Here is a 26,838-nt window from a genome sequence, read left to right as displayed (position 1 = left end):
GGTGCCAGGACAACAACCTCTCCCTCAACGATGAGACGGCCTATAGGGAGGAGGTTAGAGAACTGGCAGTGTGGTGCCAGGACAACAACCTCTCCCTCAACGATGAGACGGCCTATAGGGAGGAGGTTAGAGAACTGGCAGTGTGGTGCCAGGACAACAACCTCTCCCTCAACGATGAGACGGCCTACAGGGAGGAGGTCAGAGAACTGGCAGTGTGGTGCCAGGACAACAACCTCTCCCTCAACGATGAGACGGCCTATAGGGAGGAGGTTAGAGAACTGGCAGTGTGGTGCCAGGACAACAACCTCTCCCTCAACGATGAGACGGCCTATAGGGAGGAGGTTAGAGAACTGGCAGTGTGGTGCCAGGACAACAACCTCTCCCTCGATGTGAGCAAGACAAAGGAGCCGATCGTGGACTACAGGAGAAAGAGGGCTGAACAGGCCCCCGTTAACATCGATGGGGCTGTAGTGGAGAGCGGCTCGAGAGTAAAATTAGGGAACTCGTCTGTCGGCCCTGCATTAAAAGACCACAATTGGTTAAAGAAAATCGTGATAAATTAAAAAGTATACCCGTTTAATTTAAGGACCAAAAAATGTACAACTGTGGCATATTGATTGAAAAATTGTTGGGAAGAGATTTTCGATGTACTGATGCCATGGCACATGGTTTATGAACTGATACGCAAAATGACGCCGGATTCAAAAGATAGAATTTTTCAATTTAAATTATTATACAAAATTCTTGCAACCAATAGAATGTTCTATGTATGGGGGATACAACTTTCCATACAACTTGTCCATATGTGGCTAGTTTTTGGTCACAGGTTGAGGAATGGCTGAAGAATTGCAACATTTATCTGGCGCTAACACTGCAGACAGCAATACTGGGTGATCTGAAAAGTCAATTGATCAATAATATAATAATACTTTTAGCAAAAATGTTTAACTTTAATTTACAATCTGTAGAAACTATCAGAATAGAATAGGTTCAGTACTTTTGTGAAACATCACAGCACAGTTAACAATACATGAACAATAAAAATCCAATATGGATGGTGTTAAGAAATAAATGGGAGGAGTTGAATGGAGCTGAAGGGTGGGACTGGATGGTGTTAAGAGATAGATGGGAGGAGTTGAATGGAGCTGAAGGGTGGGACTGGATGGTGTTAAGAGATAGATGGGAGGGGTTGAATGGAGCTGAAGGGTGGGACTGGATGGTGTTGAGAGACAGATGGGAGGGGTTGAGTGGAGCTGAAGGGTGGGACTGGATGGTGTTGAGAGACAGATGGGAGGGGTTGAATGGAGCTGAAGGGTGGGACTAGATGGTGTTGAGAGATAGATGGGAGGGGTTGAATGGAGCTGAAGGGTGGGACTGGATGATGTTGAGAGATAGATGGGAAAGGTAGAATGGAGCTGAAGGGTGGGACTGGATGGTGTTAAGAAATAAATGGGAGGAGTTGAATGGAGCTGAAGGGTGGGACTGGATGGTGTTAAGAAATAAATGGGAGGAGTTGAATGGAGCTGAAGGGTGGGACTGGATGGTGTTAAGAAATAAATGGGAGGGGTTGAATGGAGCTGAAGGGTGGGACTGGATGGTGTTGAGAGACAGATGGGAGGGGTTGAATGGAGCTGAAGGGTGGGACTAGATGGTGTTGAGAGATAGATGGGAGGGGTTGAATGGAGCTGAAGGGTGGGACTGGATGGTGTTGAGAGATAGATGGGAGAGGTAGAATGGAGCTGAAGGGTGGGACTGGATGGTGTTAAGAGACAGATGGGTGGGGTTGAATGGAGCTGAAGGGACTGGATGGTGTTAAGAGATAGATGGGAGAGGTTGAATGGAGCTGAAGGGTGGGACTAATAACAACAAGATAATGAGACTAATAACAACGAATGTAAAACATACTGTGTCTGTAAAAACATATAGGTCCTGAACTTTTGTGAAAGAAATAGATGGGAGAATTTGAGAAAATAATCTGACGCGTTTTATTGTCTCCATTTTGTTTTTGCCCCCGGTCTAGCTTCCTTACTCAGTTCAAGGGATCCGCGCCAAATTATGTAGGACGCCCAAATAAGCAAGCTTTTTCCCCACACAACATGTTCAAGCCTTTTAAAAGTAATACGCATTCGCAAAATATTAAATCTGCTCAATGCAAGGAGCGAAGCTAGTATCAACCTTGATGCCAGTGCCTACCACCACGGTCCATCAACAGGGAATGGGGTCATGAATGGCCGCTCCTGTCAACGATTTGAATGGATGGGAAGGTCGCCACAGATCGACCAGAGCTATCGAAGCAGTTTTAGCACATATGGGGACTTTTGGACTAAAATCCATAAAAATCATTGACCAAAAAAACATTGGTTACTGCCTACCCTGCCTGCACGTCACTGATGCGTGTAACTGTGTGTCCCAGACAGTCTGACACTGTGTGTCCCAGACAGTCTGACACGTACTGCAGTGTGAGTACAGTAATAAGTGTTGTCAGCTGACATCTCTGCAGATAATCAGAGACAATTGTGGTGCAGTGTGTCCCAAATGCCCTATGTATTGAGCCCTGGTCCAACAGTAGTGCACTATTTAGAGAATACGGTGCCATTTGGGACACTAGTTAGAGAATAGGGTGCCATTTGGGACACTAGTTAGAGAATAGGGTGCCATTTGGGACACTTGATAGAGAATAGGGTGCCATTTGGGACACTAGTTAGAGAATAGGGTGCCATTTGGGAAACCTGATAGAGAATAGGGTGCCATTTGGGACACCAGGGTAGAGAATAGGGTGCCATTTGGGACTCAGATTTTCCATGTCTGGAGGGTTTGTTTCGCACTGATCTGATTTCTGTGTTTCAATGTGTTTTCTTAAATAAATGAAGGCCTTTATGAGAGAGGTAATAGATTTCTAGTATGATAATTTGAAGTGGATATATGTTCCTGCATAGAAGTAAATGCTATGCTTTTTTTTTTTTTTACTGATGAACTTGTTTATTTAATGACAGGTTATGTAAACAGATGACATCATTTCAAAAATCTAACAGGTGTGGTGTTTTGACACTTCTGATACGTTGTTGCCTACTGGGCTGGGGGTTCATAACACAGTTTGTCTGTCTGGGACTGGAGAGACACAGGCCCACACAGTGTTAACCATTACTATGCTGAATATCATGAAAATATAGTTATGTTTTAATTAATTAAGCTAATTCAAAGATATGTGTATAGAATTCGGCCGTCAAGGTGCGTGACTCCTCTGTCAGCTACCTACTACTTCCTACTCCTCTGTCAGCTACCAACTACTTCCTACTCTTCTGTCAGCTACCAACTACTTCCTACTCCTCTGTCAGCTACCTATTACTTCCTACTCCTCTGTCAGCTACCTACTACTTCCTACTCCTCTGTCAGCTACCAACTACTTCCTACTCCTCTGTCAGCTACCTACTACTTCCTACTCTGTCAGCTACCTACTACTTCCTACTCTTCTGTCAGCTACCAACTACATCCTACTCCTCTGTCAGCTACATATTACTTCCTACTCCTCTGTCAGCTACCAACTACTTCCTACTCCTCTGTCAGCTACCTACTACTTCCTACTCCTCTGTCAGCTACCTACTACTTCCTACTCCTCTGTCAGCTACGTATTACTTCCTACTCCTCTGTCATCTACCTACTACTTCCTACTCTGTCAGCTACCTACTACTTCCTACTCTTCTGTCAGCTACCTACTACTTCCTACTCCTCTGTCAGCTACCTACTACTTCCTACTCCTCTGTCAGCTACCTACTACTTCCTACTCCTCTGTCAGCTACCTACTACTTCCTACTCCTCTGTCAGCTACCTACTACTTCCTACTCCTCTGTCAGCTACCTACTACTTCCTACTCTTCTGTCAGCTACCTACTACTTCCTACTCCTCTGTCAGCTACCAACTACTTCCTACTCCTCTGTCAGCTACCTACTACTTCCTACTCCTCTGTCAGCTACCTACTACTTCCTACTCCTCTGTCAGCTACCTACTACTTCCTACTCCTCTGTCAGCTACCTACTACTTCCTACTCCTCTGTCAGCTACCTACTACTTCCTACTCCTCTGTCAGCTACCAACTACTTCCTACTCCTCTGTCAGCTACCTACTACTTCCTACTCCTCTGTCAGCTACCTACTACTTCCTACTCCTCTGTCAGCGACCTACTACTTCCTACTCCTCTGTCAGCTACCTACTACTTCCTACTCTTCTGTCAGCTACCTACTACTTCCTACTCTGTCAGCTACCTACTACTTCCTACTCCTCTGTTTTATAACATTCACATGGTCCTACAAAACAAGACTGGAATTTGCAAAGGAATACCTGAACCGTGTTTTACCCCTGTCAGCTACCTACTACTTCCTACTCTTCTGTCAGCTACCTACTACTTCCTACTCTGTCAGCTACCTACTACTTCCTACTCCTCTGTTTTATAACATTCACATGGTCCTACAAAACAAGACTGGAATTTGCAAAGGAATACCTGAACCGTGTTTTACCCCTGAAAGTACTGAGAATATGGAGGAATAAAAAATAAATCCACCCCCCCAAACAAAAGACTGCCGGTCTCACGGTAATTGACTGTTAAGTACCATAAATATGTTTAGCATCTCCAGACCTCCGTGCATTCAAGAGGCATACAAGTCAATGATGCTCGCTTTTGGGACGTTTACATGTAAAAAAGTATAATTAATACATTTAATGTACACCATCACAATAAATCCGTTATTTATTTTTTTGTCAGTTCTAAAGAGACATTATGGTGAAAATGTATTTCAGGAGACACAGAATATGAGTTGGTCTATTGTATGTTATCTGTCTATGCTCCATAGGCTTGTTCATTTAGCAGACTAGATACTGTATGTTATCTGTCTATGCTCCATAGGCTTGTTCATTTAGCAGACTAGATACTGTATGTTATCTGTCTACGCTCCATAGGCTTGTTCATTTATCAGACTAGATACTGTATGTTATCTGTCTATGCTCCATAGGCTTGTTCATTTATCAGACTAGATACTGTATGTTATCTGTCTATGCTCCATAGGCTTGTTCATTTAGCAGACTAGATACTGTATGTTATCTGTCTACGCTCCATAGGCTTGTTCATTTATCAGACTAGATACGGTATGTTATCTGTCTATGCTCCATAGGCTTGTTCATTTAGCAGACTAGATACTGTATGTTATCTGTCTATGCGCCATAGGCTTGTTCATTTAGCAGACTAGATACTGTATGTTATCTGTCTATGCTCCATAGGCTTGTTCATTTATCAGACTAGATACGGTATGTTATCTGTCTATGCTCCATAGGCTTGTTCATTTATCAGACTAGATACTGTATGTTATCTGTCTATGCTCCATAGGCTTGTTCATTTAGCAGACTAGATACTGTATGTTATCTGTCTACGCTCCATAGGCTTGTTCATTTAGCAGACTAGATACTGTATGTTATCTGTCTACGCTCCATAGGCTTGTTCATTTAGCAGACTAGATACTGTATGTTATCTGTCTATGCTCCATAGGCTTGTTCATTTAGCAGACTAGATACTGTATGTTATCTGTCTATGCTCCATAGGCTTGTTCATTTAGCAGACTAGATACTGTATGTTATCTGTCTACGCTCCATAGGCTTGTTCATTTAGCAGACTAGATACTGTATGTTATCTGTCTATGCTCCATAGGCTTGTTCATTTAGCAGACTAGATACTGTATGTTATCTGTCTACGCTCCATAGGCTTGTTCATTTAGCAGACTAGATACTGTATGTTATCTGTCTATGCTCCATAGGCTTGTTCATTTAGCAGACTAGATACTGTATGTTATCTGTCTATGCTCCATAGGCTTGTTCATTTAGCAGACTAGATACTGTATGTTATCTGTCTATGCTCCATAGGCTTGTTCATTTAGCAGACTAGATACTGTATGTTATCTGTCTATGCTCCATAGGCTTGTTCATTTAGCAGACTAGATACGGTATGTTATCTGTCTATGCTCCATAGGCTTGTTCATTCAGCAGACTATATACGCTTACAAGTGCCATTATTTTATATTATACTGTATGAGTTTATAGTAAGAAGACTATAATTTAACTTAGCTTAATAAAATGGAAAGGATATATTTTTTCCCATCCCGGAGTGAGTGTACATATGGAGTGGCTACGTTGAGCATTAAAGTGATCATTTGAAACAGGTCTTATATGATAGATTCAGAGTTATTTGGCAACTTTAGTTGTGAATGATACAAACCTTAGAATGTCTTAGAAATAAACACATATATGGGCTGCAAGATGCGACCAAAGGCAGTTAATGAATTGAGAAAGTCAAAAAAAGAAGCTTGCTCTCTGTTCCTTTCCTCAGGCTGCACACGCTGTTCTCTCATCAAGTGATCATCATTTTCACCCATCAGGCTATTCTCAATGTAATCTGGTCTTTACTAATATGTAGAATTAGTTTTGATTTAGAATGGCCTGTTATCAAACGGACAAGAACAAGGACAGGAGAAACAAACGCATGTCATCTGTCTGCACTCGAATAGCGAATGGAGGTCGGTCCATTTTACAATGATGACAGGTAGGCTACTTCTGTTTTATAGCAGAGCTGTGGTTAATATCAATATAAGAACATGTATTTCTTGGGCACAACTTTGGTTTTAGAAGTGGGGGGACACACAATTATTATAATGTTTTTTTTTATCAGTTTGGATAAACACTCTAAACAGCCAATCCGATTGCTCGGAGGCGTCCACATGGTCCTAAAGCACACTGTTGACTCGTTTTGTATCACATTCCAATGATAAAACCGGGTGTGGGGGGGGGGGGGGGGGGGGGACATGTCCCCCCTGTAACCCGGTGAAAGTTGCGCCCCTGCCTATTTCACTCCAAGCATCAACCACTGTTTGAGGAGCATTCTCTCGCCTTGCGACAGGTGATATTCCGCCCAAACTCCGTATTCCATGGGCTCTCCAACCTTGTTCCTGCAGCTACACAGTGCTTCATTTGAGAAGATAAGTGAAATCTTTTTTTGGGGGCACATCGATAGCAACATGTTTTCACAAGGAGACTAAACTTTTGACAGCCCCTCCCCCTGCACGCTCTAGAAAGAAATAAAGGACAGAGAGGGAAGGAGATGGAAACACACGGCGGTGAGATAGATATTCTGTATAGCTAAATGTAACGTGTCACCTAATTAATTATGAAAATATAACAAATTCTTGTTTACCAGGCTATTTAAAAATCAAATACAAATTCACTATAATTGTAAGCTAACTCTGTAAGCCGCCCTGCGCATCAATGAACCAACAGCATCGCCTAGACCTTTACGTTCTCCCCCGGACTCGCGAATATACATGTTGGAGTGTAGCATAAGGTAACCAGTCCACCCAGCATGCATTATAATACAGTCTACACTTAAAGGCGATTACTCAAATGTGTTTAATTTTGGATTATAGGCTAGACCAACTATGTACCAAAGACATCTTAATTACGTTTTGTTTGATGTTTTTCTGCCATGCCGTAATATGTGGTAGGCTATGTATTGTATAATGGCTCAATAATAACTTAAATTCAGGGACATATAGGCCTATGGGTATGAATGAATAAGGTCTAATATGCCTATGGGTGTTTTACATTTTTTACTGCAGTGGATCACACAGAGTGTTTCCTGGTAGTTCTATATTTACTTTTCGACAACCATCGAGCAAAAACAATTTGCCCAAAGAAAGGGCATGCCAAAAATCAATGAGCGCAAGGAAATGAGTGCTTCTTTTGGGATACTAAAAACATTGCTCCCGAAGATTCCCCTCGATCAACAGGTCTCTAGCTCCCCAAACTAGTCAAGGACAAACATCGCTCTTGCAGACTGTCTCTGTCTTCATTCATCATATTCCCTACACCTACCACATGGACTGAATGCTTCTATGTAAACATGATCCCAGTTATAGAACAGAATAACTCATCCCGTGACAACATGTGCATCTGTCTGCATCGGTAGCATCACTAACATAAGTAGCAGGTCCCTCTTGTAAAATACATTCCATCTCAATGAGAATAACCTGTATAAATAAAGGTTAAATGAAAAATAATAGATTTCATACTGCATCAGCACACACTCAGTCACAGATAACATGGTATATAAACTACCCCCTACCCCTCTATCCCCATCCCTTCATCCCCTGGTCCCTCTCCTTACCTGGGCTGGTTGAGTACTGCAGGCTACCCCTCTTCCTCAAGGGGGACTGGGGTTTGGGTTTGGCCCCAGGTCCAGACTCTGCTCCTGGGGACGGGTTGGAGGACATCTTCCCTGGCTGGTTAAGTCAAGACTGGAGAAAGAAAACACTATAAGCAGCACGGCGGAGCTGGAGTAGACTGTAGAGGGAGAGTTAGGGGAGAAGAGGGGAGAAGTAGGGACAGAGAGAGAGAGAGAGAGAGAGAGAGAGAGAGAAGCAGCACGGCGGAGCTGGAGTAGACTGTAGAGGGAGAGTTAGGGAGCCACGAGTAAGAGGGGAGAAGTAGAGAGAGAGAGAGCAAGAGAAGTAGCACAGATGCTGAGAGAGGCAGAGAGCCGGGGGGTTTCTGCTGTGTGTGTGTCTTCCCTGAATGCAATGTTGACGGTGCTGCTGGGGCGTGACAGAGCTACTCAACGCTACACACAACACAGTCAGTCCTCCAGCCAGATCCATTCTGCTCTGTACTGTTCTGTTGCCCCGGCAACTACAACCCTGTCATGTGCAAAAGGAGAAGTGGTCACGGAGGACTGACTGATAATATCAGTTAACTAAAGGTCCTTTGGGCAGACAGAGAGAGAGGTAGAGAGAGACAGAGAGAGGTGGAGAGAGACAGAGAGAGACAGAGAGAGAGAGAGAGGTAGAGAGAGAGGTAGAGAGAGAGGTAGAGAGAGAGAGAGAGAGAGAGAGAGAGAGAGAGGGGGGGAAGAGAGAGAGGAAGTGAGAGGAGAGAGAGAGAGAGAGAGAGAGAGAGAGAGAGAGAGAGAGAGAGAAAGAAAGAGAGATAGCTCATCCCTTGGGAATAGTACGGTAGACTACTTTATCACTGACCTCAACCCAGAGTATTTTAGTGCGTTCACAGTCAGCCCAGTGACACACCTATCAGATCACAGTCAGCCCACTGACACACCTATCAGATCACAGTCAGCCCAGTGACACACCTATCAGATCACAGTCAGCCCACTGACACACCTATCAGATCACAGTCAGCCCACTGACACACCTATCAGATCACAGTCAGCCAGCTGACACACCTATCAGATCACAGTCAGCCCACTGACACACCTATCAGATCACAGTCAGCCCACTGACACACCTATCAGATCACAGTCAGCCCACTGACACACCTATCAGATCACAGTCAGCCCACTGACACACCTATCAGATCACAGTCAGCCCACTGACACACCTATCAGATCACAGTCAGCCCACTGACACACCTATCAGATCACAGTCAGCCCACTGACACACCTATCAGATCACAGTCAGCCCACTGACACACCTATCAGATCACAGTCAGCCCACTGACACACCTATCAGATCACAGTCAGCCCACTGACACACCTATCAGATCACAGTCAGCCCACTGACACACCTATCAGATCACAGTCAGCCCACTGACACACCTATCAGATCACAGTCAGCCCACTGACACACCTATCAGATCACAGTCAGCCCAGTGACACACCTATCAGATCACAGTCAGCCCACTGACACACCTATCAGATCACAGTCAGCCCACTGACACACCTATCAGATCACAGTCAGCCCACTGACACACCTATCAGATCACAGTCAGCCCACTGACACACCTATCAGATCACAGTCAGCCCACTGACACACCTATCAGATCACAGTCAGCCCACTGACACACCTATCAGATCACAGTCAGCCCACTGACACACCTATCAGATCACAGTCAGCCCGCTGACACACCTATCAGATCACAGTCAGCCAGCTGACACACCTATCAGATCACAGTCAGCCCACTGACACACCTATCAGATCACAGTCAGCCCACTGACACACCTATCAGATCACAGTCAGCCCACTGACACACCTATCAGATCACAGTCAGCCCACTGACACACCTATCAGATCACAGTCAGCCCACTGACACACCTATCAGATCACAGTCAGCCCACTGACACACCTATCAGATCACAGTCAGCCCACTGACACACCTATCAGATCACAGTCAGCCCACTGACACACCTATCAGATCACAGTCAGCCCACTGACACACCTATCAGATCACAGTCAGCCCACTGACACACCTATCAGATCACAGTCAGCCCACTGACACACCTATCAGATCACAGTCAGCCCACTGACACACCTATCAGATCACAGTCAGCCCACTGACACACCTATCAGATCACAGTCAGCCCACTGACACACCTATCAGATCACAGTCAGCCCACTGACACACCTATCAGATCACAGTCAGCCCACTGACACACCTATCAGATCACAGTCAGCCCACTGACACACCTATCAGATCACAGTCAGCCCACTGACACACCTATCAGATCACAGTCAGCCCACTGACACACCTATCAGATCACAGTCAGCCCACTGACACACCTATCAGATCACAGTCAGCCCACTGACACACCTATCAGATCACAGTCAGCCCACTGACACACCTATCAGATCACAGTCAGCCCACTGACACACCTATCAGATCACAGTCAGCCCACTGACACACCTATCAGATCACAGTCAGCCCACTGACACACCTATCAGATCACAGTCAGCCCACTGACACACCTATCAGATCACAGTCAGCCCACTGACACACCTATCAGATCACAGTCAGCCCACTGACACACCTATCAGATCACAGTCAGCCCACTGACACACCTATCAGATCACAGTCAGCCCACTGACACACCTATCAGATCACAGTCAGCCAGCTGACACACCTATCAGATCACAGTCAGCCCACTGACACACCTATCAGATCACAGTCAGCCCACTGACACACCTATCAGATCACAGTCAGCCCACTGACACACCTATCAGATCACAGTCAGCCCACTGACACACCTATCAGATCACAGTCAGCCCACTGACACACCTATCAGATCACAGTCAGCCCACTGACACACCTATCAGATCACAGTCAGCCCACTGACACACCTATCAGATCACAGTCAGCCCACTGACACACCTATCAGATCACAGTCAGCCCACTGACACACCTATCAGATCACAGTCAGCCCACTGACACACCTATCAGATCACAGTCAGCCCACTGACACACCTATCAGATCACAGTCAGCCCACTGACACACCTATCAGATCACAGTCAGCCCACTGACACACCTATCAGATCACAGTCAGCCCACTGACACACCTATCAGATCACAGTCAGCCCACTGACACACCTATCAGATCACAGTCAGCCCACTGACACACCTATCAGATCACAGTCAGCCCACTGACACACCTATCAGATCACAGTCAGCCCACTGACACACCTATCAGATCACAGTCAGCCCACTGACACACCTATCAGATCACAGTCAGCCCACTGACACACCTATCAGATCACAGTCAGCCCACTGACACACCTATCAGATCACAGTCAGCCCACTGACACACCTATCAGATCACAGTCAGCCCACTGACACACCTATCAGATCACAGTCAGCCCACTGACACACCTATCAGATCACAGTCAGCCCACTGACACACCTATCAGATCACAGTCAGCCCACTGACACACCTATCAGATCACAGTCAGCCCACTGACACACCTATCAGATCACAGTCAGCCCACTGACACACCTATCAGATCACAGTCAGCCCACTGACACACCTATCAGATCACAGTCAGCCCACTGACACACCTATCAGATCACAGTCAGCCCACTGACACACCTATCAGATCACAGCAAAATCACAGTCTACTTGAACAATACTCAATCATGAGGCATCAAAGCCAAAGGAACTGAGTAATATTAAGACATGCTATAGATGGAAGGAAAGTAGTGTAGAAACCTACCAGAAAACAATTAGGCAACAACAAATGTAATCCCTTCTAGACAACGTACAAAACGTTCCACTGTAATAGTGAAGGTGTAAACTTGGCAGTAGAAAACCTAAACAGTATATTTGATATCTCAGCTTCCTTATCAAATCTAAAAATGTCAAGCAGACAACTTCAGAAAATTAACAACAATAACAGTTGGTTTGATGGAGAATGCAAAAACCTAAGAAAGAAATTGAGTTGGTTCCCCTTTGCTGCTATAACAGCCTCCACTCTTCTGGGAAGGCTTTCCACTAGATGATGGAACATTGCTGCGTAGACTTGCTTCCATTCAGCCACAAGAGCATTTAGTGAGGTTGGGTACTGATGTTGGGTGATTAGGCCTGGCTCGCAGTCAGCATTCCATTTCATTCTATGGAGTTGAGGTCAGGGCTCTGTGCAGGCCAGTCAAGTTCTTCCACACCGATCTCGACAAATCATTTCTGCATGGACCTCACTTTGTGCATGGGGGCATTGTCATGCTGAAACAGGAAAGGGCCTTTGCCAAACTGTTGCCACAAAGAAGCACAGAATCGTCTAGATTGTCATTGTATGCTGTAGCATTAGGATTTCCCTTCACTGGAACCAGACCCAGACCAAACCCTGAAAAACAGCCACAGACCATTATTTCTCCTCCGCAAGTAGCGTTCTTCTGGCATCCACCAATCACAGATTTGTCTGTTGGACTGCCAGATGGTGAAGCATGATTCATCACGCCAGAGAACGTGTTTCCACTGCTCCAGAGTCCAATGGCGACGAGCTTTACACCACTCCAGCTGACGCTTGGCATTGCACATGGTGATCTTAGGCTTGTGTGCGGATGATCGGCCATGGAAACCCATTTCATGAAGCTTCCAACTAACAGTTGTTGTACTGAGTTGCTTCCAGAGGCAGTTTGGACCTCGGTAGTGAGTGTTTCAACTGAGGACAGATGATTTTTACACGCTACGCGCTTCAGCACTCGGCGGTCCTGTTCTGTGAGCTTGTGTGGCCTACCACTTCGCGGCTGAGCCGTTGTTGCTCCGAGACGTTTCCACTTCACAATAACAGGACTTATATTTGACCGGGACCGCTCTAGCAGGGCAGAAATTTGACAAACTGACTTGTTGGAAAGGTGGCATCCTCTCACGGTGCCACGTTGAAAGTCACTGAGCTCTTTAGTATCGACCATTCTACTTCCAATATTTGTCTATGGAGATTGCACGGCTGTCAGCAATGAGGGGGCTGAGTCAAATTATTTGAAAAGGTATCCATATACTTTTGGCCATGTAGTGTACAGTGGGGCAAAAAAGTATTTAGTCAGCCACCAATTGTGCAAGTTCTCCCACTTAAAAAGATGAGAGGCCTGTAATTTTCATCAATGGTACACTTCAACTATGACAGACAAAATGAGAAAAGAAATCCAGAAAATCACATTGTAGGATTTTTTGTGAATTTATTTGCAAATTATGGTGGAAAATAAGTATTTGGTCAATATCAAAAGTTTCTCAATCCTTTGTTATATACCCTTTGTTGGCAATGACAGAGGTCAAACGTTTTCTGTAAGTCTTCACAAGGTTTTCACACACTGTTGGAGGGCCTACAGCAGCACCTAGATCTTCTGCACAGATTCCGCCAGACCTGGGCCCTAAAAGTAAATCTCAGTAAGACAAAAATAATGGTGTTGCAGGACCACAAATACAAATTCCATCTAGAATCTGTTGCCCTAATCTGAGCACACAAAAAAATATACATATACAGAGAGAGAAATGTAGAGAGAGAGAGAGAGAGAGAGAGAGAGAGAGAGAGAGAGAGAGGGGGAGGGATATATGTAGAGAGAGAGAGAGAGAGATGTAGAGAGAGAGATATGTAGAGAGCGAGCTTCTCTTTTGAGGTAAAGCCAGGGTGGCAGGCCAGCCTGTAGTAAAAGATTGAGTCACTGGACTAGAAGATCTCTCTCTCAAGGGCAGGTGGAGGGTAGATGACTCACTAGACTAGCATAGACAGACATGTTATTACAGAGATATATCATCTAGAAGAGATTATTCCACTCCGTCTATGGGGAAGCTTAAACCTTTAGCTCATTAACACAGAAATGCCTCATGTCAGAATAGAAACCTGCAGAAAGACACATTACATTAGTTTATATAATTGCAGGATCAGTAGCTTTCAGCAACATTCACAGCATAGTCCAGTCCCTCTGTCCCATATAGTCCAGTCCATCTTAGTCCCATATAGTCCAGTCCATCTTAGTCCCATATAGTCCAGTCCATCTTAGTCCCATATAGTCCAGCCCATCTTAGTCCCATATAGTCCAGCCCATCTTAGTCCCATGTAGGCCAGTCCATCTTAGTCCCATATAGTCCAGTCCATCTTAGCCCAGTCCATCTTAGTCCCATATAGTCCAGTCCATCTTAGTCCAGTCCCTCTTAGTCCCATATAGTCCAGTCCATCTTAGTCCCATATAGTCCAGTCCATCTTAGTCCAGTCCATCTTAGTCCCATATAGTCCAGTCCATCTTAGTCCCATATAGTCCAGTCCATCTTAGTCCCATATAGTCCAGTCCATCTTAGTCCAATATAGTCCAGTCCGTCTTGGTCCCATATAGTCCAGTCCATCTTAATCCAGTCCATTTTAGTCCAGTCCCTCAGCAGACAGAAATTTAGTTTCTACAGATTCTGACAAGTCCAGGCCCTAGTTTCTACAGATTCTGACAAGTCCAGGCCCTAGTTTCTATAGATTCTGACAAGTCCAGGCCCTAGTTTCTACAGATGCTGACAAGTCCAGGCCCTAGTTTCTACAGATTCTGACAAGTCCAGGCCCTAGTTTCTATAGATTCTGACAAGTCCAGGCCCTAGTTTCTATAGATTCTGACAAGTCCAGGCCCTAGTTTCTACAGATTCTAACAAGTCCAGGCCCTAGTTTCTATAGATTCTGACAAGTCCAGGCCCTAGTTTCTATAGATTCTGACAAGTCCAGGCCCTAGTTTCTATAGATTCTGACAAGTCCAGGCCCTAGTTTCTACAGATTCTGACAAGTCCAGGCCCTAGTTTCTATAGATTCTGACAAGTCCAGGGCCTAGTTTCTATAGATTCTGACAAGTCCAGGCCCTAGTTTCTATAGATTCTGACAAGTCCAGGCCCTAGTTTCTACAGATTCTGACAAGTCCAGGGCCTAGTTTCTATAGATTCTGACAAGTCCAGGCCCTAGTTTCTATAGATTCTGACAAGTCCAGGCCCTAGTTTCTACAGATTCTGACAAGTCCAGGCCCTAGTTTCTACAGATTCTGACAAGTCCAGGCCCTAGTTTCTATAGATTCTGACAAGTCCAGGCCCTAGTTTCTATAGATTCTGACAAGTCCAGGCCCTAGTTTCTACAGATTCTGACAAGTCCAGGCCCTAGTTTCTATAGATTCTGACAAGTCCAGGCCCTAGTTTCTATAGATTCTGACAAGTCCAGGCCCTAGTTTCTATAGATTCTGACAAGTCCAGGTCCTAGTTTCTGACAAGTGTCAAATGTTTGCAGACGAGAGAAGTATGATATTGAAAATATTGCAATTGATCGTGCTCCGGACTTCCTTGAGTGCCCTGTTAGGGTGAAGGAGTTTGAGGTGTCAAGGATCAAGGCTACTCAGCGGATCTCTTACGTGGAGGCAGAGAAGAGAGTCGAAGGGGCAAGAGACAACAGCGTTGAAGATATGGCAGTGGAGGCATTGCAACCATTTGCTAGTGTTTTAAGTCAATTGAGTGATCTGGATACCCTCATTGTGAAGAAGGTGGATTTTGTGGTATTTATAGCCACAGTGATTAATTGCACAAATGTCTGGACATCAAGAAGCTGGACTTCGCTATATCTGCAGTCGAGATGTTTTGGGGCTCCAAGACTTCACGGCAGAACCACTGCAAGGACTATTGGCGCGAGGAATCGTTGTTTTGCAGTGTTAGCTGGTTAACGACATGGAGCAGCTAAAGAACAGATCTGAAACTTAACGACAACGTTGAAGAACAATGGAAAAGCGGTTCAAGCAGCGTTTCACACTCTATCTGACGGCGAGCTGAAAAAGACGACGCACAGAAGGTCGCACCGTTTCTCACAGTACCTGGCTTGGACGCCATTAGTGTCTACAACAGCTTTCAGATAACAGATCAGGAGCAAGCAGATTAGCCAAATGTCTGTATTTTTGTACTCCCAGAAGAAACTAAACATCTGAGAGGTATGTTTTAAACAGTAGATGTCAGAATGAAACAAATAATGTTGTTATTATGGACTTAAAACTGAAATGTCAGTTGTGTAATTTCAGTCAAATTGCAGACTCAGTGTTACGAGATAGAATTTTCATGGGGGTGAGTGTCACGGACGTTGGTGGATGAAGGTGAGGACCAAGGTGCAACGTGTTCATGTTTTTTATTCGAAACTGAACACTAAAATGCAAAACAACAAAGAACACAACCGAAACAGTTCTGTCTGGTGCAGACACAAAAACAGAAAGCAACCACCCACAACTAACAGTGGGAAAACAGGCTACCTAAGTATGGTTCTCGATCAGAGACAACGGAAGACAGCTGTCCCTGATTGAGAACCATAACCGGGCAAAACATAGAAATACAAAACCTAGACAAACAAACATAGAATGCCCACCCACATCACACCCTGACCAAACAAAAAATAGAAACATACAAAGCAATCTACGGTCAGGGCGTGACAGTGAGAGACAAGGGGATGAGAAAAAGTTACATGGTGAGAGTGAATTGACACTAGAAAGAGCAATCAATGCAAATGTGTCAAGCTAGAGAGAGTAATTGTAAGGGATGATGTCCCATAACTTAATACCATATAAACTCAGAATTATCAGTTACTAATACAAAGTTGTCTCTGCTAGGCAGAGTTCAGCTTATTGTGTTATTGGCAGTTAGTTTCCCTATCCTTCTTCCTCTATTTGCTATCATGTGCTTGGAGAAGTAAGACTGGAGCATAGCATCAACAGGAAACTGGCTTAGTTCCCTTTAACCATCTGTTACCAACAGTATAGTTCAACACACAGGCATATGACTTGTACGATTGATCTCTTAATGCACTTGTTACGTGTCGACCACTGATCCTTAGTCTCAAGCTAAAACATAAAGCGTTGTACTTTTGTAATTACAGGTGTTCCTAAGAAACAGTTAACGCATTGTATGTCTTTTCCACGCCCAAGCGTCTTCCTATAATGTACAGATATTAATATAATTCCTTACAGTTACTCAGAGTCAGTTACGGTCAATGGACAGTGGTGTTCTTGGTGACACCGTATGGAGAATAAACCCTCCTCCTCACAGCTGCCCATGTCCCTTAATGTTGATGATATGGTTGTTACTGACAAGAAGCACATGGCTGAGCTCTTTAATCACCACTTCATTAAGTCAGGATTCCTATTTGACTCTGCCATGCCTCATTGCCTGTCCAACACCTCCTCATCTCCCACCGCTTCTAATGCGACTATCCCCGATGCTCCTCCCTCTTTTCCCCTGCCCCATTACAAAGTTTCTTCCTGCTGGTAGTCACTGAGTCTGAGGTGCTAAAGGAGCTCCTTAAACATGACCCCAAAAAAACATCTGGGTCAGATGGTTTAGACCCTTTCTTCTTTAAGGTTGCTGCCCCTACAATCGCCAAGCCTATTTCTGATCTTTTTAACCTGGCTCTCCTCTTTGGGGAGGTTCCATTGCTTGGAAGGCAGCCACGGTTCGTCCTTTATTGAAAGGGGAGATCAATCTGATCCTAACTGTTATAGGCCTATTTATTTTTTGCCCTGTTTACCAAAAGTGTTGGAAAAACGTGTCAATAATCAACTGACTGGCTTTCTTGATGTCTATAGTATTCACTCTGGTATGCAATCTGGTTTCAGCTCAGGTTATGGATGTGTCACTGCAAACTTAAAGGCCCTCAATGATGTCACCATTGCGCTTGATTCTAAGCAATATTGTGCTGCTTTTTTTATTGACTTGGCCAAAGCTTTTGATACGGTAGACCATTCCATTGTGGGCCGGCTAAGAAGTATTGGTGTCTCTGAGGGGTTTTTGGCCTGGGTTGCTAACTACCTCTTTCAAAGAGTGCAGTGTATAAAGTCAGAACAACTGCTGTCTCAGCCACTGCCTGTCACCAAGGGTGTACCCCAAGGTTTGGTCCTAGGCCCCACGCTCTTCTCAATTTACGTCAACAACATAGCTCAGGCAGTAGGAAGCTCTCTCATCCATTTATATGCAGATGATACAGTCTTTTACTCAACTGGCCCCTCCCGGGATATTGTGTTAAACGTTCTACAACAAAGCTTTCTTAGTGTCCAACAAGCTTTCTCTGCCCTTAACTTAACCTTGTTCTGAACACCTCCAAAACAAAGGTCATGTGGTTTGGTAAGATGAATGCCCCTCTCCCCACAGCTGTGATTCCTACCCTGAGAATTTAGAGCTTGTAGTCAACTCATACAAGTACTTGAGAGTATGGCTAGATGGTACACTGTCCTTCTCTCATCACACATCAAAGCTGCAGGCTAAAGTTAAATCTAGACTTGGTTTCCTCTATCATAAATCACGCCTCTTACACACCAGCTGCCAAACTAACCCTGATTTCTCCCGGATACCCTAGACCCACTCCAATTCGCATACTGCCCCCACAGATGACGCATTTGCAATCGCACTCCACACTGCCCTTTCCCACCTGGACAAAAGGAACACCTATGTGAGAATGCTGTTCATTGACTACAGCTCAGCGTTCAACACCATAGTGCCCATGAAGCTCATCATTGAGCTAAGGACCCTGGGACTAAACACCTCCCTCTGCAACTGGATCTTGGACTTCCTGACGGGCCGCCCCAGGTGGTAAGGGTAGTCAACAACGCATCTTCCACGCTGATCCTCAACACCGGGGCCCATCAGGGGTGTGTACTTAGTCCCCTCCTATACTCCCTGTTCACCCACGAAACTGGCAGTGTGGTGTCAGGACAACAACCTCTCCCTCAATGTGAGCAGGACAAAGGAGCTGATCGTGGACTATGGGCGGGCCGAACACATCCCCATTAACATCAATGGGGCTGGAGCGGAGCCGGTCGAGAGTTTCAAGTTCCCTGGTGTCCACATCACCAGCGATCTATCATGGTCCAAACACACCAAGACAGTCGTGAAGAGGGAATGACAAAACCTTTCCTCCTCAGAAGACTGAAAAGATTTGGCATGGGTCCCAATATTCTCAAAAAGTTCTGTTCTGCATCCGACCGTAAGACGTTACAGAGGGTAATGCGTACGGCTCTGTACATCACTGGGGCCAAGCTTCCTGACATCCAGGACCTATATACCAGGCGATGTCAGAGGAAGGCCCTAAAAGATGTCAGAGACTCCAGTCACCCAAGTCAAATACCCTTTTCTCTGCTACCGCACGGCAAGCGGTACCGGAGTGCCAATTCTAGGACCAAAAGACTCTACCCCCAAGCCATAAGACTGCTGAACAATTAATCAAATGGCCACCGGACTATTTACAACGACCCACTTCCTCCATTTACCTACATGTACACTGCTGCTACTCGCTGTTTATTATTTATGCATAGTCACTTTACCCCTACCTACATGTACAAATGACCTCTAACCTGTACCCCTGCACACTGACTCGGTACCGGTTCCCTCTGTAATACAGCCTCGTTACTGTTATGTTGTTGTGTTACTTTTAATATTGTTTTACTTTAGTTTATTTAGTAAATATTTTCTGAACTCTTCTTGAACTGCACTGCTGGTTAAGGGCTTGTAAAGTAAACATTTATTTGTGGGAACTTGTTGTATCTGGCGGATGTGACAAATAAAGTTTGATTTGATTTGATTCAGATGACCATCCTACCCAGAGCTAGATGTGATTTATAGATCGGCAGGTAAGGGTGCTCTCGAGCGGCTAGATGTTCACCGCCTGTTATGGCAACTGCTCCGCCCACAACCGTAAGGCTCTCCAGAGGGTAGTGAGGTCTGCACAACACATCACCGGGGGCAAACTACCTGCCCTCCAGGACACCTACACCACCAGATGTCACAGGAAGGCCAAAAAAGTTAATCAAGGACAGCAACCACCCGAGCCACTGCCTGTTCACCCCGCTATCATCCAGAAGGCGAGGTCAGTACAGGTGCATCAAAGCTGGGACAGAGAGACAAAACAGCTTCTATCTCAAGGCCATCAGACTGTTAAACAGCCATCACTAACATTGAGTGGCTGCTGCCAACACACTGACTCATCTCTATCCACTTTAATAATAGAAAATTGGATGTAATAAATGTATCGCTAGCCACTTTGAACAACGCAACTGTGAATAATATTTACATGCCCTACACAACTCATCTCATATGTACTCTATACCATCAACTGCATCTTGCCTGTGCCGTTCGGCCATCACTCATCCATATATTTTTATGTACATATTCTTATTCATTCCTTTACACATGTGTGTATAAGGTAGTTGTTGTGAAATTGTTGGAAATTGTTGGATTACTTGTTAGATATTACTGCATGGTGGAACTAGAAGCACCAGCATTTCAATACACTCTCATTAACATCTGCTAACCATGTGTATGTGACAAATACAAATTAATTTGATTCGTTCTTTACCATTCGGCCATCAGATTTGTCACCGATGCTCCTTAAACAACTTCTTGGTGACAGGGGGTAGTATTTTGAGGTCACTCTCTTTTCATTGGGAATTCAGATTTCTAAGGGACCTTCTTGCAGTTCCTATCACTTCCACTGGATGTCAACAGTCTTTAGAAACTGGTTGAGGTTTTTCCTTTGTGTAATGAAGAAGTACGGCCATATTGAACGAGGGTAACTTGAAGTGTACTGATAGATAGAGGCGCGTGAACAGAAAGCTAGCTACAGTTTGTTTTCCTCCCGTATTGAACACAGATCATCCCGTCTTCATTTTATTGATTATTTACGTTAAAAAAAACTTAAGTTGTATTACAAAAGTAGTTTCAAATGTTTTGGCAAAGTTTACAGGTAACAGATATTTTGTAGTCACGTTGCGCAAGTTGGAACCGATGTTATTCTGGATCAAACGCGCCAAATAAATGGACATTTTGGATATATTTAGACGGAATTAATCGAACAAAAGGACCATTTGTGATGTTTATGGGACATATTGGAGTGCCAACAAAAGAAGCTCGTCAAAGGTAAGGCATGAATTATATTTTTCTTTCTCCGTTTTGTGTCACGCCTGCAGGGTTGAAATATGCTTATCTCTCTTTGTTTACGGAGGTGCTATCCTCAGATAATAGCATAGTTTGCTTTCACCGAAAAGCCTTTTTGAAATCTGACATGTTGGCTGGATTCACAACAAGTGTAGCTTTAATTTGGTATCTTACATGTGTGATTTAATGAAAGTCTGATTTTTATAGTAATTTATTTGAATTTGGCGCTCTGCAATTTCCCTGGCTTTTGGCCAGGTGGGACGCTAGCATCCCACATATCCCAGAGGGACACATCACTGCACTCTATACTCTTCTGTAAACTGGTCATCTCTGTATACCCGTTGCAAGACCCACTGGTTGATCCTTATTTCTAAATCCCTCTTAGGCCTCACTCCCTCCTATCTGAGAGATCTACTACAGCCCTCATCGTCCACATACAACACCCGTTCTGCCAGTCACATGTGGTTAAAGGTCCCCAAAGCACACACATCCCTGGGTTGCTAGTCTTTTCAGCTCGCTGCAGCTAGTGACTGGAACGAGCTGCAACAAACACTCAAACTGGACCGTTTTACCTAAATCTCTTCATTCAAGAACTCAATCATGGACACTCTTACTGACAGTTGTGGTTGCTTTGTGTGATTGTTGTTGTTGTCTCTACCTTCTTGCCCTTTGTGCTGTTGTCTGTGCCCAATAATGTTTGTACCCTGTTTTGTGCTGCTACCATGTTGTGCTTCTGCCATGTTATGTTGCTACCATGCTGTGTTGTCATGTGTTGCTGCCTTGCTATGTTGTTGTCTTAGGTCTCTCTTTATGTAGTGTTGTCTCTTTTGTCCTATATTGTTATTCAATTTATTTTTATTTTTAATCCCAGCTTCCGTCCCCACAGGAAGCCTTTTTTTTGCCTTTTGGTAGGCCATCATTGTCAATAAGAATTTGTTCTTAACTGACTTGCCTCGTTAAATAAAGGTTAAATGTATATATATATTTTAATAAAACAGGTGGAGCATAATAAAAAAGGAAGAGCTAAACGACTTCAAAGAACAGAGCCGACAGCAGCCGTCAGCGCACTTCAGGGGACCAGCGCTCGTGCGGCGACTACGGAGGACAGCACAGACCTCTCCAGTGCCCAGCATCTATAAAAGAGTGTCACAACTGTGGCATGAATAACCAAATGCAGGAAGCGGAGACAACAAAATACAGTACACTGTACGATGAGGGTGCTTTGGGTGACCTCTTTGTGGGAACAATCACACTTGCAGGACCAGAGGAGGACTGGACTGCTACCTACCAGACTAATGGACCAGACACACCTACAGGACCAGAGGAGGACTGGATTGCTACCTACCAGACTAATGGACCAGTCACACCTACAGGACCAGAGGAGGACTGGACTGCTACCTACCAGACTAATGGACCAGTCACACCTACAGGACCAGAGGAGGACTGGACTGCTACCTACCAGACTAATGGACCAGACACACCTACAGGACCAGAGGAGGACTGGACTGCTACCTACCAGACTAATGGACCAGACACACCTACAGGACCAGATGAGGACTGGACTGCTACCTACCAGACTAATGGACCAGTCACACCTACAGGACCAGAGGAGGACTGGACTGCTACCTACCAGACTAATGGACCTGACATTGTGTTCAAACGTGACCCTGGATCACAGGTCAACATCATTCCACAAACTGAATTGACCCTGGATCACAGGTCAACATCATTCCACAAACTGAATTGACCCTGGATCACAGGTCAACATCATTCCACAAACTGAATTGACCCTGGATCACAGGTCAACATCATTCCACAAACTGAATTGACCCTGGATCACAGGTCAACATCGTTCCAGAAACTGAATTGACCCTGGATCACAGGTCAACATCGTTCCAGAGACTGAATTGACCCTGGATCACAGGTCAACATCGTTCCAGACACTGAATTGACCCTGGATCACAGGTCAACATCGTTCCAGAAACTGAATTGACCCTGGATCACAGGTCAACATCGTTCCAGAAACTGAATTGACCCTGGATCACAGGTCAACATCGTTCCAGACACTGAATTGACCCTGGATCACAGGTCAACATCGTTCCAGACACTGAATTGACCCTGGATCACAGGTCAACATCGTTCCAGACACTGAATTGACCCTGGATCACAGGTCAACATCGTTCCAGACACTGAATTGTTACGGTTACAGGTAAAACCAGTGGTGAACACAAAACAAAGGAGAAGACTGGAAGATTACAGTGGTGAAGCAATTGCCGCTTCAGGGACATGAACATTGGTGCTGGAGGGAGATGATCTCACAAGGTTTCGTTTGTCATAGTAAAGAGAGAAATAAACAGCCATCTTTGGGTTAAAGTCATGTAACTTACTGGGTCTAGTAAAACAGGTTCATATGGTGAAATTACTAATGTTGAGGATGCATATGCTGATGTTTTCCAGGGAAGGTTCATATGCTGAAATGACTAATGTTGGGATGCATATGCTGATGTTTTCCAGGGAAGGTTCATATGCTGATGTTTTCCAGGGAAGGTTCATATGCTGAAATGACTAATGTTGGGATGCATATGCTGATGTTTTCCAGGGAAGGTTCATATGGTGAAATGACTAATGTTGAGGATGCATATGCTGATGTTTTCCAGGGAAGGTTCATATGCTGAAATGACTAATGTTGGGATGCATATGCTGATGTTTTCCAGGGAAGGTTCATATGCTGAAATGACTAATGTTGGGATGCATATGCTGATGTTTTCCAGGGAAGGTTCATATGCTGAAATGACTAATGTTGAGGATGCATATGCTGATGTTTTCCAGGGAAGGTTCATATGCTGATGTTTTCCAGGGAAGGTTCATATGCTGAAATGACTAATGTTGAGGATGCATATGCTGATGTTTTCCAGGGAAGGTTCATATGCTGAAATGACTAATGTTGGGATGCATATGCTGATGTTTTCCAGGGAAGGTTCATATGCTGAAATGACTAATGTTGGGATGCATATGCTGATGTTTTCCAGGGAAGGTTCATATGCTGAAATGACTAATGTTGGGATGCATATGCTGATGTTTTCCAGGGAAGGTTCATATGCTGAAATGACTAATGTTGAGGATGCATATGCTGATGTTTTCCAGGGAAGGTTCATATGCTGATGTTTTCCAGGGAAGGTTCATATGCTGAAATGACTAATGTTGAGGATGCATATGCTGATGTTTTCCAGGGAAGGTTCATATGCTGAAATGACTAATGTTGGGGATGCATATGCTGATGTTTTCCAGGGAAGGTTCATATGCTGAAATGACTAATGTTGAGGATGCATATGCTGATGTTTTCCAGGGAAGGTTCATATGCTGATGTTTTCCAGGGAAGGTTCATATGCTGATGTTTTCCAGGGAAGGTTTATATGCTGATGTTTTCCAGGGAAGGTTCATATGCTGATGTTTTCCAGGGAAGGTTCATATGCTGATGTTTTTCAGGGAAGAGTAAAACTCAAGGTGCAGAACAACATGGAGTTAGAGCATCCACATAGACCAGTGATCCATGTACCTAGAAAGGTCTCATTATCACTAAGAGACCAGCTAACAGCAGAGATACTGTAGACCAGTGATCCATGTACCTAGAAAGGTCCCATTATCACTAAGAGACCAGCTAACAGCAGAGATACTGTAGACCAGTGATCCATGTACCTAGAAAGGTCCCATTATCACTAAGAGACCAGCTAACAGCAGAGATACTGTAGACCAGTGATCCATGTACCTAGAAAGGTCCCATTATCACTAAGAGACCAGCTAACAGCAGAGATACTGTAGACCAGTGATCCATGTACCTAGAAAGGTCCCATTATCACTAAGAGACCAGCTAACAGCAGAGATACTGTAGACCAGTGATCCATGTACCTAGAAAGGTCCCATTATCACTAAGAGACCAGCTAACAGCAGAGATACTGTAGACCAGTGATCCATGTACCTAGAAAGGTCTCATTATCACTAAGAGACCAGCTAACAGCAGAGATACTGTAGACCAGTGATCCATGTACCTAGAAAGGTCCCATTATCACTAAGAGACCAGCTAACAGCAGAGATACTGTAGACCAGTGATCCATGTACCTAGAAAGGTCTCATTATCACTAAGAGACCAGCTAACAGCAGAGATACTGTAGACCAGTGATCCATGTACCTAGAAAGGTCCCATTATCACTAAGAGACCAGCTAACAGCAGAGATACTGTAGACCAGTGATCCATGTACCTAGAAAGGTCCCATTATCACTAAGAGACCAGCTAACAGCAGAGATACTGTAGACCAGTGATCCATGTACCTAGAAAGGTATCATTATCACTAAGAGACCAGCTAACAGCAGAGATACTGTAGACCAGTGATCCATGTACCTAGAAAGGTCTCATTATCACTAAGAGACCAGCTAACAGCAGAGATACTGTAGACCAGTGATCCATGTACCTAGAAAGGTCTCATTATCACTAAGAGACCAGCTAACAGCAGAGCTACTGTAGACCAGTGATCCATGTACCTAGAAAGGTCTCATTATCACTAAGAGACCAGCTAACAGCAGAGATACTGTAGACCAGTGATCCATGTACCTAGAAAGGTCTCATTATCACTAAGAGACCAGCTAACAGCAGAGATACTGTAGACCAGTGATCCATGTACCTAGAAAGGTCTCATTATCACTAAGAGACCAGCTAACAGCAGAGATACTGTAGACCAGTGATCCATGTACCTAGAAAGGTCTCATTATCACTAAGAGACCAGCTAACAGCAGAGATACTGTAGACCAGTGATCCATGTACCTAGAAAGGTCTCATTATCACTAAGAGACCAGCTAACAGCAGAGCTACTGTAGACCAGTGATCCATGTACCTAGAAAGGTCTCATTATCACTAAGAGACCAGCTAACAGCAGAGATACTGTAGACCAGTGATCCATGTACCTAGAAAGGTCCCATTATCACTAAGAGACAAGCTAACAGCAGAGATACTGTAGACCAGTGATCCATGTACCTAGAAAGGTCCCATTATCACTAAGAGACCAGCTAACAGCAGAGATACTGTAGACCAGTGATCCATGTACCTAGAAAGGTCTCATTATCACTAAGAGACCAGCTAACAGCAGAGATACTGTAGACCAGTGATCCATGTACCTAGAAAGGTCTCATTATCACTAAGACACCAGCTAACAGCAGAGATACTGTAGACCAGTGATCCATGAACCTAGAAAGGTCTCATCATCACTAAGAGACAAGCTAACAGCAGAGATACTGTAGACCAGTGATCCATGTACCTAGAAAGGTCTCATTATCACTAAGAGACAAGCTAACAGCAGAGATACTGTAGACCAGTGATCCATGCACCTAGAAGGGTCCCATTATCACTAAGAGACAAGCTAACAGCAGAGATACTGTAGACCAGTGATCCATGTACCTAGAAGGGTCCCATTATCACTAAGAGACCAGCTAACAGCAGAGATACTGTAGACCAGTGATCCATGTACCTAGAAAGGTCCCATTATCACTAAGAGACCAGCTAACAGCAGAGATAATGTAGACCAGTGATCCATGTACCTAGAAAGGTCCCATTATCACTAAGAGACAAGCTA

The 26,838-nt window shown here is 44.5% G+C and overlaps 1 protein-coding gene and 1 long non-coding RNA gene across 5 annotated transcripts in view; one reads left to right on the top strand and one right to left on the bottom strand.

The window, feature by feature from the left end:
* Positions 1-26,838, bottom strand: part of LOC110532811 (AMP deaminase 2) — a 70,274-nt gene that overhangs the window by 38,333 nt on the left and 5,103 nt on the right. Inside the window, exon 2 of the mRNA XM_036988940.1 lies at positions 8,197-8,326. Coding sequence (XP_036844835.1) covers positions 8,197-8,302 — 106 coding nt within the window. The 5' untranslated portion in view covers positions 8,303-8,326. The remainder of the gene's footprint in view (positions 1-8,196; positions 8,327-26,838) is intronic.
* On the top strand, positions 23,271-25,762 carry LOC118966115. 4 transcript variants are annotated; one of them, XR_005053370.1, is made up of 4 exons: positions 23,271-23,936; positions 24,080-24,308; positions 24,367-24,510; positions 24,709-25,760. It is a non-coding gene; the product is annotated as an uncharacterized LOC118966115 (long non-coding RNA). The 4 variants fall into 4 exon arrangements; XR_005053371.1 differs by having other exon boundaries at positions 23,271-24,051; positions 24,138-24,510; positions 24,709-25,762; XR_005053368.1 differs by having other exon boundaries at positions 23,274-23,936; positions 24,080-24,510; positions 24,709-25,761.

The sequence above is a fragment of the Oncorhynchus mykiss genome, chromosome 9 (genome assembly GCF_013265735.2).
Source record: "Oncorhynchus mykiss isolate Arlee chromosome 9, USDA_OmykA_1.1, whole genome shotgun sequence".
Taxonomy (NCBI): Eukaryota; Metazoa; Chordata; class Actinopteri; order Salmoniformes; family Salmonidae; genus Oncorhynchus; species Oncorhynchus mykiss.
The sequence above is the reverse complement of the archived record's forward strand: the minus strand, read 5'-3'. Positions and strand labels throughout refer to the sequence as shown.